At 54.4% G+C, this 16,223-nt stretch overlaps 5 protein-coding genes across 5 annotated transcripts; 3 read left to right on the top strand and 2 right to left on the bottom strand.

Moving 5' to 3' along the window:
* Window positions 1-55: 55 nt before the first annotated feature.
* Window positions 56-1,562, bottom strand: PODANS_2_7340 (uncharacterized protein; the record flags this gene model as incomplete). The annotated part of the gene is made up of 2 exons (XM_001911486.1): window positions 56-403; window positions 480-1,562. The coding sequence occupies 2 exons, from the start codon at window positions 1,560-1,562 to the stop codon at window positions 56-58; spliced, it is 1,431 nt and encodes a 476-aa protein (XP_001911521.1).
* Window positions 1,563-1,955: 393 nt separating this feature from the next.
* PODANS_2_7330 (uncharacterized protein) lies at window positions 1,956-2,911 on the top strand (the record flags this gene model as incomplete). Its single annotated transcript, XM_001911485.1, has 2 exons — window positions 1,956-2,733; window positions 2,787-2,911. 2 exons carry the CDS (start codon window positions 1,956-1,958, stop codon window positions 2,909-2,911), a joined length of 903 nt encoding a protein of 300 aa, XP_001911520.1.
* A 1,119-nt stretch (window positions 2,912-4,030) lies between these two features.
* On the top strand, window positions 4,031-4,867 carry PODANS_2_7320 (uncharacterized protein; the record flags this gene model as incomplete). The annotated part of the gene is made up of 1 exon (XM_001911484.1): window positions 4,031-4,867. The coding sequence occupies one exon, from the start codon at window positions 4,031-4,033 to the stop codon at window positions 4,865-4,867; it is 837 nt and encodes a 278-aa protein (XP_001911519.1).
* Window positions 4,868-4,963: 96 nt separating this feature from the next.
* On the bottom strand, window positions 4,964-9,536 carry PODANS_2_7310 (uncharacterized protein; the record flags this gene model as incomplete). Its single annotated transcript, XM_001911483.1, has 2 exons — window positions 4,964-9,147; window positions 9,197-9,536. The coding sequence occupies 2 exons, from the start codon at window positions 9,534-9,536 to the stop codon at window positions 4,964-4,966; spliced, it is 4,524 nt and encodes a 1,507-aa protein (XP_001911518.1).
* A 577-nt stretch (window positions 9,537-10,113) lies between these two features.
* PODANS_2_7300 (uncharacterized protein) lies at window positions 10,114-16,019 on the top strand (the record flags this gene model as incomplete). Its single annotated transcript, XM_001911482.1, has 3 exons — window positions 10,114-15,370; window positions 15,436-15,551; window positions 15,612-16,019. 3 exons carry the CDS (start codon window positions 10,114-10,116, stop codon window positions 16,017-16,019), a joined length of 5,781 nt encoding a protein of 1,926 aa, XP_001911517.1.
* Window positions 16,020-16,223: the final 204 nt, after the last annotated feature.

The raw sequence follows: 16,223 nt of genomic DNA, 5'->3' as shown, positions 1-16,223 counted from the left end.
ATTACTACTGCACTACCACTCACACACTGAATCCTCCGCGGCACGCCCAAGCAACTCAGGAACGCGGCCTGGGACGTACCGTCACCCAGAGCGGTGGCTTATCCCACAAGATCCAGACCCCCTGGCCCCCCATCCAATCGCGGCCCTGCATCTTGGCGCAATCAAGCTTCAGGTCAAAGTGCCACAAGATCTTGGCCAGGATGAGCCGCATCTCGGCGTAGGCGAGCTGGCGGCCGATACAGTTGCGGGGACCGATGCTGAACGGCTGGGATACCTCACGCCGGTCATCGGCAAAGGCACCCCCGTCCTTTCCCCCGAGCCAGCGCTCAGGGAGAAATTCATTCGGCCGGTGGAAGTTACTGCTGGATCTACATGCCGCGTAGAGCTGGAGTGCCACTGAGGTCTTGTCTCAGGTCCTTTCAAATTAGCCTACCAGTTGCTTTGTCATGTTTCCTTTTGGGGAACAGGAACAAACTTACCCCTTCAGGAACCCATCCACCCGCAATCGAACCCCCCCCCTTGCCAGTCACCACGCGGTTACTCTGCATAGGAACAGGCGGGTACAACCTCAAAGCCTCATCCAGGACAGCGAGCATGTAATCTAGCTTCCCCACACTAATCAGGTCAATCTCCGACTCATCCCCAAACGACCCCCGTACATGCTCCGTCAGTCTCCCCAGCACCTCGGGGTTCCGCAGCAGCAACCACGTGCACCCGCTCAGCAGCGTAGCCGAGGTCTCGCTCCCCGCAAGGACAATGGCGCTGGCGTTGCTGATCATCTCGTCCCGAGACATGCCCTCCATCACACCATCCCACAAGTCACCCCGTGGCGTCGTTGTCCCGAGCCCTCTCCGGGCGTCCACCCTGTCCTCGGTGAACTTTGCGTTGCGAGCCCGCATGGCGAGGAGTTTCCTGGGGGCGATCAGAGGGATGATCCAGTCCAGCCTCAGCCGGCGGATGGCGTTGATGACGGGGATGGCCTTGACGTTTCCCTGGATGGACGCGATCCACTCGTGCGTGGCCGCGTTGGAGAGGCAGCCAAAGGATTCGCCAAAGGCGAGGTCGCCGATGATGTCAAATGTTGTCCAGTTGTACCATTGGCACATGTCTACCGAGTTGTTGTTGTTGTTGTCTTGTGACGCCGCCTGTTTGAGTTGTGAGACTAGCAGGTCGACGTGATGCTGGATCATGTTTTGCTGGGCGCGCATTCCCCGGTCGGAGAAGGCTCCCGAGAGGAGGCGGCGGTAGCGCCGGTGGTTTTGGTGGTCCGCGGCGAGGATGCCTGGTGTTCCGTTGTGAAAGGGGGGGAGGTGCATGGGGTCCTTTGGGAATTCCGGGTTGGACTGGTAGATTGGCTTTGCTGCGGCGGGGGTGGTGTATGATAGCTCGTTGGGTGCTACTCGAACTACGGGGCCATATTGTTCATGGAAGGCTTTGAGGTCCTGGATAATGGTGCCTTTGACTGTGCTGTAGAGCCAGGGGAGACGTGAGACGGCCCACAATCGTGGTCCTGGGTGGTTCCGGAGTGGGTGGAAGTATAGGCGATGGAATCCTATCGTCATGGGGATTAGGAGAAGGAGCCGTGGGTTGGTCAGTATCTGTTTGGCTCTTCATCTTTCACAAAGCGTGACTTACAGCAAGGATGTACTGTGTGACGAGCTCCATCATGAAGGGCTTTTGTCCTTTCACAGTGAGAGGGGCAAACAAGAGATGGTAGAGGGCCCGATACTCGAGGTTGCTAGAGTTCTAGTTTTGTCCCTCCGAACCTGCATCAACCCTCCTCCGGGCCCCGAGCTTCTACCAACCAGAAGAAGGCCGTCCCACGTGTTTGCATAGATTGCATGATCAGGGCACCGCTAGTTCTTACAAAAAGAATAACTTGAAGTCAACCGAACCTCATACGAACAAACCCCATCATCCCACCCACCAGCACGCCCCCAGCCTTTCCCGTCGAAATGGACCCCATCTCCACCACCGTCAACCTCTCCACCTTCCGCGGTAAATCAGCCCTCATCACCGGCGGCGCCTCCGGCCTCGGCCTCGCCACCGCCCTCGCCTGGGCATCCGCCGGAGCCCACGTCACAATCGCCGACATCCAAACCCCCCCTGACTCCCTACCTAACAACATCAAGTACGTCCAGTGCGACGTCACAAACTGGGACTCGCAAGTGCAAGCCTTCAAAACAGCAATCACCTCCTCCCCAACCCAAGCGCTCGACATCGTCGCCACCTTCGCCGGCACAGCCTTCATGCCAGGCAACCAAGTCGACCATGTCCTCGCCGCCGGCCAGCCCAGCCTCGACACCGACCCTGCAAAGCCAAACATTAGGAATATAGAGGTGAATCTGATTGGGGTTTATTACAGCTCCTGGCTGGCGCTGTATTACCTCCGATTGTTGCCTCCTACTGGTGGTTCGGAAGGTGCAAAGCCGGACAAGTCACTTATCCTGGTCGCCTCAATCGGTGCGTACATGGACAGTCCCAAGGCATCGACCTACCCCGCCAGCAAATTCGGCGTCCGGGGTTTGTTCAGGAGCACGCGCGCCCGGACGCTGGATATCGGCGTCAGGTGCAATTTGCTGGCGCCGTGGTTTGTGGACACGCCGCTTGTTGCGCCGATTAAGAATGCGATGGCGGCTAGGGGGGTTGATATGGCGAGGGTGTTGGATTTTGTGAGCGTGGAGGCTTGTGTGGAGGCTGCGAGTTATTGTGCGGTTGATGGCGGTGTGCATGGTATGTGTTTTGCTTTCAAATCTGAGGGGAACTATGCTGACTTGGAAATGCAGGACGGGCACTGGCTATTCAGCCTGAGGGGACGTTTGATCTCAAGGATGACTATGAGGATGGGTGGGCGGGGGATCAACTGAGGCCGATTATGAAGAGGAGGAGGGAGGCTGGGTTTGATGCGTGACTTTAGCCACCTGGGCTGACACTGACGTGAGAGTTTTGAATATCATTGATGTGCCTTATCTCTTTTACACATATGATTGGTTTTAACTCCGGTAGGTAGGTATGACACAGAGTGGTTTCACGGCACCTAGGTAGTCTCAATGTGTAGCGTCCCATTGGCAAGCAGCAAACTTTTAAAACTAAAACTCAATGTCATATCCAATAGTGCTACCCATCTCACAAACATCTTTGTACAGTTCATTGACCCTGATTGACACCTGGAATTAGAGGAACCCTTGCTTGGAAAAATACCTGATTATCAATGGAGTGGACACAAGAACAACTCACTCCTCATGACTGGGATGGGTAAAAAAGGTCGCCAGACTCTCGACGTAATCCAGGTGCACCACCACGCCCATGTCAAAGCCCTTTGCCATGGGTGCCGTCAAGGCAATGGGCGCGCCTGCCTGAAGACCTATAAGGCCTGGAAGACCTGTTAGCAATCCTCCTCGGTGAGATGCATGGAGTGCTGGTGCTACCAGGTACTTGTCCGACCATTCCCTCAGCTAGTGCTTGCCACTGCTTCACCTTGTTGGGGTCAGCCTCTGGTTTGAGTTTGAAAAGAGCAACGTGGTAAACAGGCATCGTTGGTTGGTTGGCTGGCTTGCTGATAAGATTGCTTCGTAATCGTTTATTGACTTGCTAGGTGTGAAGGGTTGACTTTGGGCGAGGGCAATGAACATCTTGACCCGAATAACTGACATGTATAAAACCCCGGTGGCCGAAGGTTGCTGGAGTTATTGACACCTAAAGACGCCGTGCGCTATCCGCACTTGGATGAACCCTTCGGCCACCGACCCATAAAAGCACCTATTCCACTCAAAGTTGATCCTGGGTCAGACAAGGCTGCCCCTTTTTCCTCATTCTGTCCCACTGTCTACCACCCGCTTTGCCCAAAATGAACGCCGAATCCCGCTTGGAAAAACCCTATCGCGAGGTAAGACTCACCCCTACATGATCGGGAAAGGGCCCCCATATTCACCCCCAATCCCGCCAGTTCATCGCCGACCTCGGCCAAGCACCCCATCTAACCGGCTCCACGGACGAAACCAAGCAGCAATGGAACATCCTCATCAGCAAAATGATGCAACGATACGGCTTCCCTCCCCCCGACCCGACCATAATCACCGAGACAGTCCATCTCGGCGACTTCTCGGTCCGGACTTACACCCCCAACGACGCCAGTGACGCCAATCTCCCTCTCGGGGTCTACTTCCACGGAGGCGGCTTCGTCATGGGCAGCGTCGAGCAAGAAGATGGCTTCGCCCGCGCCCTAAGCAAGAATGCCCAGATGAGGATCGTCAGCGTCGGGTATCGACTCGCGCCCGAGTTCAAGTTCCCGACTGGGTTGAACGACGGGGTGGCTGCTGCCGTTTGGGCCCTCGATCACTTTGGTGCTGACGAGATTACCTTGATGGGGACTTCTAGCGGTGGCAATCTTGCGTTTGGGGTCGGGCTGAAGCTCATTGAGATGATGGGTATGCGGGATAGGGTCAAGGGAGTGGTGGCGTTGGCTCCGGTGACGGTTCACCCTGATGCTGTGCCGCTGGACAAGAGGGAGGGTTATACCTCGTATGACGAGAATGACGAGTACACGGTCAACAGCAAGTCGGCGATGCTATCCTGGTTGGACACGTATGGTGGCACGCCGGAGGATCCATATCTGTCTGTTCTTCTTCACCCCCGCCTCGGGGATTTGAAGAAGGTATACGTGACCGAGTCTGGGGCGGATACGCTGCGAGATGACGCAAGGCTCATGAAGGATAGTCTTGAGGAAGCTGGCGTGGCGGTTCTGTACGATGCTTATCCTGGTTATCCGCACTACTCGTGGTTGTTCCCTTGCAAGAGTCTTGCGGAGCATCAAAAGGTATTCTGGGGAAACATGTTCAAGGGAATTCATTGGGTGGCCAGTGACTAGACAGTTGGGTTAGAAGAATGGCAATCATCATTGAAGCTGAACCAATGCGTGAACAATTAAAGCTGGGTACCGATAATACGAAACTGGTAACAACTACTAAGAGACAGTGGCAAACTGGTACGCTCCCGTGATATCATTCTGCCCAACCCTCAACGACCGGTCCAAGTAGATACGGGACGCATCTCTTTTGACATACAGAGGCTCCGTCTTCACCTTCACAACCTGATTCTCCATGACCGCTTTTGCAAACGCCCTATCAGCCTTTGCCTGCCTTGCTTTGGTCTTGCCGCAATATTCTGCAAAGCTGCTGGCAGGCAACGAGCCAAAGAAGAAGCGCGGTGCTACACCAACAACCTGCCCGCTTTTCTGTCCAAACCCAAATGACGTGAGCAGAAAGGCCTTGGGCCCTTCACCAGCCATCCTGACAGTCCTAGTGGGAAAGCACAGATGGTGATATGCCTTTAGGGCAGGATCGATGTTGTCGGCGTTGCGGTTTCCCGGAACAAGACCACTGTCGAGGACCTGCAGGCATCCGTTCATCATCCACGCGGCAGCAGGCGCTTTTGGGTGACCAGTGATGGACTTTTGGCAGATAGCCCAGAGGGGTCCACCATCGGTGCGGCCCAGGTGGGTCATTTGCTTGTGTATCACCTCAGGCTCGTTGAGGTCGTTGGCTTTGGTAGAGGTGCCGTGTAACGAGGCCACGTCGAGGTCATTGATCGTGAGGCCCCAAGCCCCCAAAGCCGCCCCTATGGAAGAAGATGTTGATTTTGAGCCAGCCTTTTCGCTCACAGGGGTCCATAGCTCCGGCTCAGAAGATGAGCCAGAGGAAAAGCTATCGTTTCTGATGGACAGCTGAGTGTATAGTGGCATGTGCTGCTCTGCCTGGCCAGCAAAGGTCAGGATACCTTGGCCAGGTGCGGGCACCGAGCGACCAATGCCGTCGGCAGCCGTGGCCGATCCGGCAATGACACCGTAGATGGGGAGTCCCATTTCCAGTGCAACATCGGCACGACAGAGCAGCTGAACGCCACAACCGTGGGACTCGACAAACCCAGCCCGACTTTCTGCAGTCGGCCGTGACATCTCCGAGGGCAGGCGGCCCCGTGCCAGCTCCGCGGCCACATCGACTGTGGCTTTCATCTTGGCGAATCCGAGTGACTCCTCTTCTCCGAAATCGTCGTAGCCTCCCACAAGACACATCTTGGTTTTGCCTGCCATTATGGAGTCCATGGCGGAATCGATAGACTCTAGGCCAGTGGCACAGGCCCCCACTGGGGTCTTGATGGGTCCAGCTGCACCCAGCAACAACATGTTGATCCAAGCGGGCGTGGTGTTCAGATACGTGTCTTGGAGTGTGTCTGCCTGAATATCTTGGTCCAGATAGGCGTCGCGGTAGAGATGGCGGGTCTTGAGGACACCGCCCATGGATGAACCGATGAAGTTTCCCAGCTCGGATAGATGAATGTGCTGAAACACCTCGGTTGGATCTGGGACTCCGGCACTGTAAAAGGCCTCTGCGACACAGCACAAAGTGTACAACGTCACCGGGTCCACCTGCTGGATGATGTCTTTTGGAATGCCGTACCTGGCAGCATCCCATCCACTCGGCAGCAAGCCTGCCACTGAACCCCAAGGGAACGGAACGGCTTTGGGGACAAGGATGGTAGCACCGCGTTTGATCTGAACTTGATAACTATCAGAGTTCCCTTGTAGGCGCAATATGACTACTTTATCTCCATGCTTCAGTTGTAGGGCCTCAGCCGTAGAGAGAGAAGTCTCAAAGGGAGGGAGGTCTTCCTCCACGGCGACCTCTTGTAAGAGCTCTTTGCAGGCTGGGTCATAGCCTGTAATCGTATCTGGCTCGACAAATCTGATCCCGGTGTGCGCCTTGATGAATTCGCCGTATTTGTGCCGCACGTCGTTGTCGTCGACCGGTTCCCCTGTTTTGGCATCGACCCACCCAACATAATGACCACCCTTGCAAGGTTCATCAACGTGTCGTATCAACCCCATAAGCCAAGCCATTTCAACGTACCCGTCAGGACTTAGCTGGCCAAAAGTTTCCATCTCCCAGCGTAGCCGGGCATTGCCCCATGGGCCCAGTTCCGAGAAGCCAACAACAACCACGGTTCTTGCGGGGTCCACCAAACGACCAATGTCATGGTCTGGTAACGTATCTGGGAGTTTCGGAAAGCCCACTCGAAGCATCGTCTTTTGCTTGAAAGGTCTCTTAATACTGGACTTGGTGCCCTTTAGGAGCGCTTGCTCGCGTTCATCCTCGGTCTTGACAGCTCGCGCAACATCAGCGGCAAGCCGAAATTCCTCTCGAGCCTTGGACAGAATGGCGTGACAACTACCCAGGGTCGAGAGGCCGCCGCCAAAATCAGCATAGATAGGCCCATCTTCACAGAGATCGACAAATTTCGACGTCAATAACACGGCAATATTCAGCGCCATCTCCTGCGCCGAGAAGGTCAACACCCCATGATTCTCGATCGTCTCAGCGAGAACGTCATTAGCCGTCATCAGGCCCGTCGATCGAGTCCAACCAATCTCCACGCCGCATATCGACAGCTGGTCAGACCAAGACTCGGAGCGGGCTCGGTTGACCAGGCTTTCCAAGCCCAGTTTCGATTCGGAATAGAGACCATCACCGCCGAAGATACCATGGTTCGGTGACAATGGGAGCACAACCTGAGTGGGGTGGCACGCGATTTCCAAGCGACGCTTGTTCTTGACTATGCGGCCCAGAAGACGAAAGACATTGGTGAGCATCAATCGGTGTGCCAGCTCGTTGGTCGGGGATAGGGCATCCATCTCTGCACCTCCTTCGGGGGCTGCGGCAAAGGGAAGGATGGCGTCTAGGTCCCAGGATTGGCTGTACAGGTGGTCTATCAGCCTCTCGCAGTCCTGTGAACTGGCTTGATTGAACTGAAGCAGGTGAAGCTCCGAGCCCTTGGCACCGTGGTCCCTGTATATGGACTGAAAGTAGCCAGCTACGGTGCTGGGCTCCCTGCTGGTGGTGACGATAACACGGGCGCCACCTGCGAGTAGAATGCGAATGACCTCGCTGCCAATTGAACCCTGACCTGCACCGGTGACGAGCATGGACTTTTCTGAGAATGAGACGCCGGTTGTGAGAGCGTCACATATTCCTTGGATGAACAGCTTGGTCCAATCTGATTCCTCATGATCGGCATGAGCAGCGTTGACGCGAATAACAGGGGAATCGCCGGTCTCCCGAGGTTGAGCAAGTCGGTGAGAGAGGTAGTCTCCGTAGGCCGCAGGTCCAGAGAAGCCTGGACGAGGAATCTCTACATAGCCGATATCTCCGTCCTCGGTCACAATCGTTCGTGGCCCAGCTGTTGGCCACATGGGCCGAGCAACAGGAGGCTTTTTGACTCCTGCATTACTTGCACGCACTACCCGCTGAAATAGCTCGCGTAAGACCTCCGAGGGACATTCTTCTGCAAGATGAGATACCAGAAGGGAAAGTGGTCCATTAGCTCGGCTTGCGAGACGGTTGATGAGGGTTTCCATTGTCATCTTGTCGTGAAGTTGACCACTGTGGTACAGTGTGAGCACTTCCTCCCGGGCGTAGTTCCACCAGGATGTGTACTGTCGCGCCTTTCCAGCATCAAAGGTGGGTGCAATTCCCGACAAGAACTCGTCAGAAAATTCCGCTGACCAGGTATCAAGCTGAAGCTGCAGGTCTGTGACGAGTTTCTTATCAGAGCTTGAAGAGTCTGAAGAACTGAAAACTAGATACTCGGCAAGGGCGTGGTATTGCTTCGTGGCTAACCGCTTGTGAGCTTCCGAGGCTTGGTTGAACGCTGATGAGTCAACAAGAACTGTCCTGGCGCTGGCGGCGTCATTGGATGCTTGTTGAAGTTGTTGGCTTCGAGGTTGGAGGTTGATGCCACAGAACGCACCATAGTCCTGTGCAATCTGATCCCAGTATCTCTCGGCTGCTTGGTTGTCTGGCAGTCGTGATGTTGGTTCAGCAGCGACAGCCCACAAGGTCACGGCGGTCTGTCGCTTAGGGCTGAGCCCCAACCTCTGCTCGAGGTAGTTGTGGATCGAGGCAATACCGAAACCGCCAGGCATTTTGGATGCTATTAGTCTGGCGACAAGGGCTGATGAAACCTTTCCCAGTGGCCGGCTTGGGTCAAGGATGATGCCAAGGTCCTTCAAGGGAATGTCTTCTGGTCTGTCCGGGAGAAGGCCAAATTCAGCATGAAGATCTCCTACTAGCTCATTTTGCAGTGTTGACTTTCCTTCAATTATGTCAGTACTGAAGTAACATGACTTGGTAGCACAACATACCACCACATAGATCCTTGATGGATTTGGAAGTTGGTACTTCCTCCATCGACTTCATGAGCTTCCGTGCGATCAAAATACGCACAACTTCGAGCCCTGACAAAGCGCAATCCTTGACAGGCGCCGTCCCTGGTGCTGGCTGGACTGGGAGTTGTGGGGTGAGCTGTGGTGGCTTGGGCGGCGGTGGTGGTGGTGGTGGTAGTTCAACTGGTGAGGGCTGTAGTGGAGGGTCATATTGGTACAGAAGCTCCCTCTGGTCATGGGCACTAGCCAAGAACTGATAAGAACGGCCGGCCGGTGCTTCTCCGGAATCGATCTTGCGTAGCATCGTCTTCTGTGCCATGTTCACCAACACCCTCGACGGTCCGAGCTCGACTAATCGAACGACGGCATCGTTGCCAGATAGCAAGTTGTCCTGCGTGTCTGTCCTGTATACTGATATGAGTTTCCTAGATGTTCAATGCCCTGGATTGTTAGAGAAGGCATGAGCTTACCATCTTACCGGAAAGGCAAATTGGTGGCTGGGGATAAACATTAGTTGTTGCAATGAGGAGAAGGAGAGAAAAGAGGCTGTCTTACACTAGGAGCTCAACAAGCAGCTGGTGAGCAATGTCTCTGTCGTCCAATGCTTTTTGTTTCATTGTTTTAAGTGTCATGGTGCAGATGCGGAAGTGTCGTGCGCCGCCCCAATGACAAGTTGAATCGAGGCGGTCGCGATTTATCTGGTAGGCATCTGCCTGACCACGGTGGCCGAGCAAGCATGAGCACAATGTTCGCACTCCGATTACGGCCGAATTAACAATGGAGTGAAAGACATGCAAATTTCAGCTCGTTCCCCTGCATTGGATGTGCCTAAACCATTCGACACGATTGCTTGCTGCCTCGATCTCTTTTGTTGATTAATTATTGTTGGCGTCGTCATGACTGCAATCTTGGCCCATGAAACCGACCCTTCACCAGAGGGCGGAGCGAACTCGTCTGCTCTCCTCAAAACTGCAGAAACCGGCAAGGCTCGAATATGTGCTATCTTTGGTGGCCAGGGCCACAATAATCTGACTGCATTAAGTGACCTCAGGGACTTGGTCGAGCGTCATGGACCGAACCTCAGGACTCTGACGGAAAATGCATCGGCAACATTGTCCCAGCTGTCATCACAACCACACAAGAGCGACTTTCACCAGGAGTTAGGTTTCCATCTCCAAGCCTGGCTCGACAATCCAGAGTTGGCACCCTCCGAAGATCGCCTTGCTCTTTCTCCCATCAGCTTCCCTCTCAACACCCTACTCAGTCTGGCACAATACTGCATCACATGCCAGGCTCTCGGCAAGCGTCCTGGCCAACTCAGGGATCTGCTTCATGCTGTGACCGGTCACTCACAAGGGCTTCTGGCAGCCGTGGTCGTTGCCAAAGCAAATAGTTGGTCGTCCTTCTATCAAGCCTCCGATGAAGCTCTCCGCATCTCCTTTTGGATTGGTTTGGAGTCCCACTACGCTACTCCTCCTTGCGCCCTGCCTGCCGCGGCTATTGCAGATTGCGTCGAACATGAAGAGGGCTATCCGTCGTCCATGCTGGCGGTCTCAGGTCTGAGTCAAGACCAGCTCACACTACGTTTGGAAAGGACCAACAGAGCGCTCGGCAATGGCAACTCAGTACATATTGCTCTGGTAAACTCAAAGGAGAAGTTCGTTCTCGCAGGTCCACCTGGGTCGCTTCGTAGCCTGTGCGTCCAACTTCGACAGATCAAGGCTCGCGACGGATTGGACCAGACCAGAGTTTTGTACCGTAGGCGCAAACCGACCGTCGGCGTACAGTTCCTCCCGATATCCAGCCCCTATCACAGCCCGTATCTGATCGATGTGGACGCCAGCGTGCGGTCCCATCTGCTGGAGTTGGCCCTCGCCCGCGATGACTTCGCTATACCAGTTTACCATACACATACGGCACAGAATCTCCAGGAATCTCAGTCAGACGACTTACTCCGCACCATCATTCGTACCATAACGGTGGACACGGTCGACTGGGTCCAGGTCACGCACACTCTCAGCTCGACCGGCACCACACACGTGCTAGACTTTGGACCGGGCCAGATTGGCAGTCTGATAAACGAGCAAAGTGAAGGCACTGGCCTGCGAGTGATCCAAGTGTCAGACAGGTCTGTCTCGGGTGGACCGAGCGGCCGCGACGAGTTATTATCTCTAACATTGCCATGGGCGCCTCTCAGCTGGAAGGATCAGTTTGCCCCGAGTCTGGTTGTGGACGAGGACGGTGTGGCCCGGCTAGAGACAAGAATGACCAAACTCTTTGGCGCCCCTCCTGTCATGGTTGCCGGTATGACACCCACGACCGTCGCCTGGGACTTTGTGGCCACGGTGATCAACTCTGGCTACCATATCGAGCTCGCTGGCGGTGGCTACCGGGACGAACAGGGGTTCGAACATGCCCTCCGTACCCTTGCTGCTGCCATTTCTCCGCAACGAGGTATCACTTGCAACCTGCTCTACGCCAATCCCAAAACAATTTCCTGGCAGATATCTGTATTGCGCAGCTTAGCGGGTGATGGAGTTGCCATCAACGGTATCACCATTGGCGCAGGCATACCCTCAGCAGAGGTGGTCAAAGAATACATCGAATCCATCCCAGGCTTGCGGCATATTTCATTCAAGCCCGGCTCCGTTGGGGCAATTAAGGAGGTGATTGCTATTTCACAGCAGTACCCAGAGTTCTGTATCGGGTTGCAATGGACCGGTGGTCGAGCTGGCGGCCACCACTCTTGGGAGGACTTCCACCAACCGCTCCTGGCCATGTACGGCCAGATAAGGAGATCTCCTAACATTGTCTTAATAGTTGGCAGCGGTCTCGGCTGCGGCAATGACACATTGCCGCTGTTGACCGGCGAATGGGCTCACAAGTTTGGACACCCGCCCATGCCAGTGGATGGCGTTCTCCTCGGCAGCCGCATGATGGTGGCCAAGGAAGCCCACACTTCCCCCCAAGCCAAAGAGCTAATAATTAGGGCGCGAGGAGTCGAGGACGGCGAGTGGCACAAGTCTTTCGACAAACCTACGGGCGGCGTGATAACCGTCGAGTCGGAAATGGGCCAGCCCATTCATGTTCTCGCCACGCGTGGGATGATGCTGTGGAAGGAATTTGATCAGAGCATCTTTTCCATCAAGGACAAGACCAGGCGCCTTGAGTATCTCCGCCACCACAAGGATGAGATTGCGGATCGTTTGAACCAAGACTACTTCCGCCCATGGTTCGCTGTCGATTGCAGTGGCAGGAGCATTGAATTGGGAGATATGACCTATTCGAGCGTTTTACGTCGGCTGTGTCAGCTCATGTATGTTCACCACCAGGATCGATGGATTGATGAGTCTTATCGGATTCTGGTAGAAGAATTCATCCTTCTGGCACACGAAAGGTTTGGGCATGATTCGGATGTGGGTTCTACTGATTCTCGGCCGGATGATATTGTCCAACTATTTGAGCAGACACTGGGAACTGGTGCCTCCGAAACACTGTATCCCGAGGACGTCTCTCTACTTCTGGCACTCTTTCGTCGCCGAGGCCAGAAGCCGGTCCCTTTTATCCCAGTGCTCGACGAACACTTTCTCACTTGGTTCAAGAAGGACTCGCTGTGGCAGTCTGAGGACATTGATGCCGTCGTTGGCCAAGATGCCGAGCGCGTCTGCGTGATTCAAGGGCCAGTTGCCGTTCGACACTGCACCGCCTTGGATGAGTCCGCCAAAGACATACTCGACTCCATTTGCCAGGCGCATGTTTGGATGATGCTGGAAAGGGGATACAAGCCCACACCCATGAGCTTGGTTACAGAAACTACAGCACCGATGACGCCTAACCTGCCCGCGATTGCTGGAGTCCTGTCGACAACTCATGGCGTGACATATCGGATGGAACTGACTAAGGATTTCAAAGATTTGGAGACCGAGAGGCTCATCAAGCACATAGTCAATGTTGCTGGGTCATGGGCAGAAAAGTGCCTGGAAGACGACTGGATTTTCAGGGGTACTTCTCGTTGCCAAAATCCGATCAAGACGGCATTCCTCCCCGTTGCTCGTGATACGATTGAGATGAGACGGGCGACTGAGGACTCATGTTTTAACGAGATTGTTCTCAGTCCGGGTTCTTCAACAGCGAAAAACCCACGTACCAGTCTCAAAATTACCCACAACCGCATCGGAGATATCGTCGTCACACTCATCCTTTCTCCCTCTGTCGCCACGAAACGGGTGACCGAAGTAAAGTTCCCGCTCAAGGTTCACCAGGGGCCCAAGGGCTGCAGACTCTACGAGAATGCTTCGACACACACCGCAACCGTAAAGTCTTTATACCACCGGCTGTGGATCCACGATGTTTGCCCAGGTCCTCCTCAAGTTACGGGATTGAGCTCCGAGTTCACCGGAAACGAAATGATTATCTGTGAGCGGAATATCTATGATTACATCAATGTCATCCGAAGAAGCAGCGGAGCACAGCTTCGTTCGTGGAACCCCAGTGGTCTTCTTATTCCTCTCGACTACTGCATCGTTGTGGCGTGGACTGCTCTCACCAAGCCCCTTCTGATCCCAGGTTTGAACTGCAATCTACTGCGGCTTCTTCACCGGTCGATATCCTTTCGTTACGCTCCATCCGCCAGGCCGCTGCAGGTTGGGGATACGGTACAGGCATTTTCGCGCATCACGGCGGTGGCCACGACGGCGACGGGAAAGCTGGTCAAAATCTCTGCAGATATCCGAAGGCAAGGTGAGCGGGTGGTCACCATCGAGACAGAATTCTTCTTGCGTGGCGAACAAGGAGGCGCCGAGGAACAGTTCACCTCAGTGAGAGAGCCGGAGGCGGTGGTACATGTTGACTCGCCCGTCAAGAATGCCCTTCTGATAAGCCGGAAATGGTTGATATTTGACGAACAGCCGCCCGACCTGATTGGACAGAGACTCAGGTTCAAACTCACCACTCACACCATACACGACAACGAGAATGGGAATGCCTTGCTGCAGGTGTCCGGCGTCGTGACTCTGGCAGAGCAGAGCGACACTTCAGCCCCTATCCAACTCGGCCGAGTGTATTTTGAGCAAGACTCTTGCCTCGGTAATCCAATCATGGATTTTCTCCGCCGACATGGATCACCTCTCACTGCTCGACAACAGCTGGAGAATCCAGGATGGACGGGTGTCACGCCGATTCTTGTACGTGCACCCGCCGAAAGCGCCCCTTACGCAGCTGTTTCGCATGACACAAACCCGATACACGTGTGCCCCTTGTTTGCTCGATATGCTGGTCTTCATGGGACAGTGGTTCATGGGATGCACACGTCAGCGATTGTCCGTCGAGCAGTCGAATGGGCTATAGGAGATACGGACCGGACCCGGTTCAAAGGCTGGCAGGCAAGCTTCGAGGCCATGGTACGACCAAACGACAGGTTGAGAGTCGAGATGCAACATGTTGCTGTGGAGGATGGCAGGATGATTCTCAGTATACAGACCTTCAACGACGAAACGGGGGAAAGGGTGCTCGCTGCCGAAGCAGATGTTGAGCAGCCTGACACCGCATATGTCTTTTGCGGCCAAGGAGGTCAGGAAAAAGGCATGGGCATGTCACTTTACGCCACGAGGCCCGAGGCAAAAGCGCTGTGGGATCGAGCAGAGGATCATCTGAGAATGCACTACGGGTTCTCGCTCAGGCACATCGTTCAAGACAATCCCAAGACGCTCACCGTCTACTTTGGAGGCAGCCGTGGACGACACATTCGAAATATGTATCTCGGAATGACCCGACGAGTTTTGACAGCTGGCGGGGACAGCAGAGAGGAGCCAATCCTGCGCGGCCTGACAACACGGTCGAAGTCGTACACATTCTCCCACTCGACTGGTCTTCTCATGTCAACACAGTTCGCACAACCAGCATTAGTTGTCATGGAGATGGCAGAATATGTACATTTGCGGACCAGAGGCGTTGTTCAGACAGGCGCACGCTTTGCAGGACATTCACTTGGCGAATATGCCGCTCTGGGGGCTTGCACGTCGTTCATGCAGTTTGAGAGCCTGCTATCGCTCATATACTACCGCGGGTTGAAGATGCAGAATGCCTTGCCCCGTGATGCAGGTGACAGGACGGATTACAGCATGGTTGCTGTTGATCCTTCACGGATCAGCCTAGGTATCTTGCCCCATTTCCCCAATTCGCAGCCTTGAATGAGTTCTCACTCGCCTTGCTTTACCTAGTCTTCGGGGAGGATCACCTGCAAGCCCTGGTGCAAGTGATCGCAGAGGAAACAGGCCTCTTGTTAGAGACAGTAAACTACAACATTCGCTCCCAGCAGTATGTCTGCGCCGGTCATGTCAGTTCTTCCTCATCTCTTCACCCTCCCCGCCATCACTTCTTGCTCATATACCCCTAGTTCCAACCGCTTTGGATCCTCGGCAAAGCCTGCGATGACCTCTCGACAAAACCTGAACCGGAAAGGCTTGACATAACCACACTCAGGGGCTTGGTGCGCGGTCTTATTCCCCGTGCTCAACTTCTCTCCAGCTCAGACGCTCTTAGACGTGGAAAGGCCACTATCCCTCTGACGGGTATCGACATCCCTTTCCACTCAAGGGCACTACGGCCGCAGATTGATGACTATCGGGCCTATTTGTCGCAGAGCATTCATGTTGCGGACATCAGGCCGGAGGAGTTGGTGGGCCTGTGGATCCCGAATGTGGTGGGTAGGCCTTTTTCGGTGGAGAGAGAGTATATCGAGATGGTTCAGAGGGTTACTGGGAGTGGGGTGTTGTTGAGGTTGTTGAAGCAGATGAAGGAATAGGTGCACCTAGCCTGCTGATCACTTTGAAGACGTCCTCTCATTTCTTTTGTTTGGTGAAGTTCTACATGGGATTATTTCTGTCCAGTTATCAATTCCTGACATATTTTTCAACAACAGGTTGCTTCAGCTTTGTTTGAGCCTCTTGTATTTAAAACCACAGAGTACGCAATGATATAAGGGGTTCATGGTTGATTATCATTCAAG

Source organism: Podospora anserina, chromosome 2, assembly GCF_000226545.1.
Source record: "Podospora anserina S mat+ genomic DNA chromosome 2, supercontig 2".
Lineage (NCBI taxonomy): Eukaryota > Fungi > Ascomycota > Sordariomycetes > Sordariales > Podosporaceae > Podospora > Podospora anserina.
The sequence above is the reverse complement of the archived record's forward strand: the minus strand, read 5'-3'. Positions and strand labels throughout refer to the sequence as shown.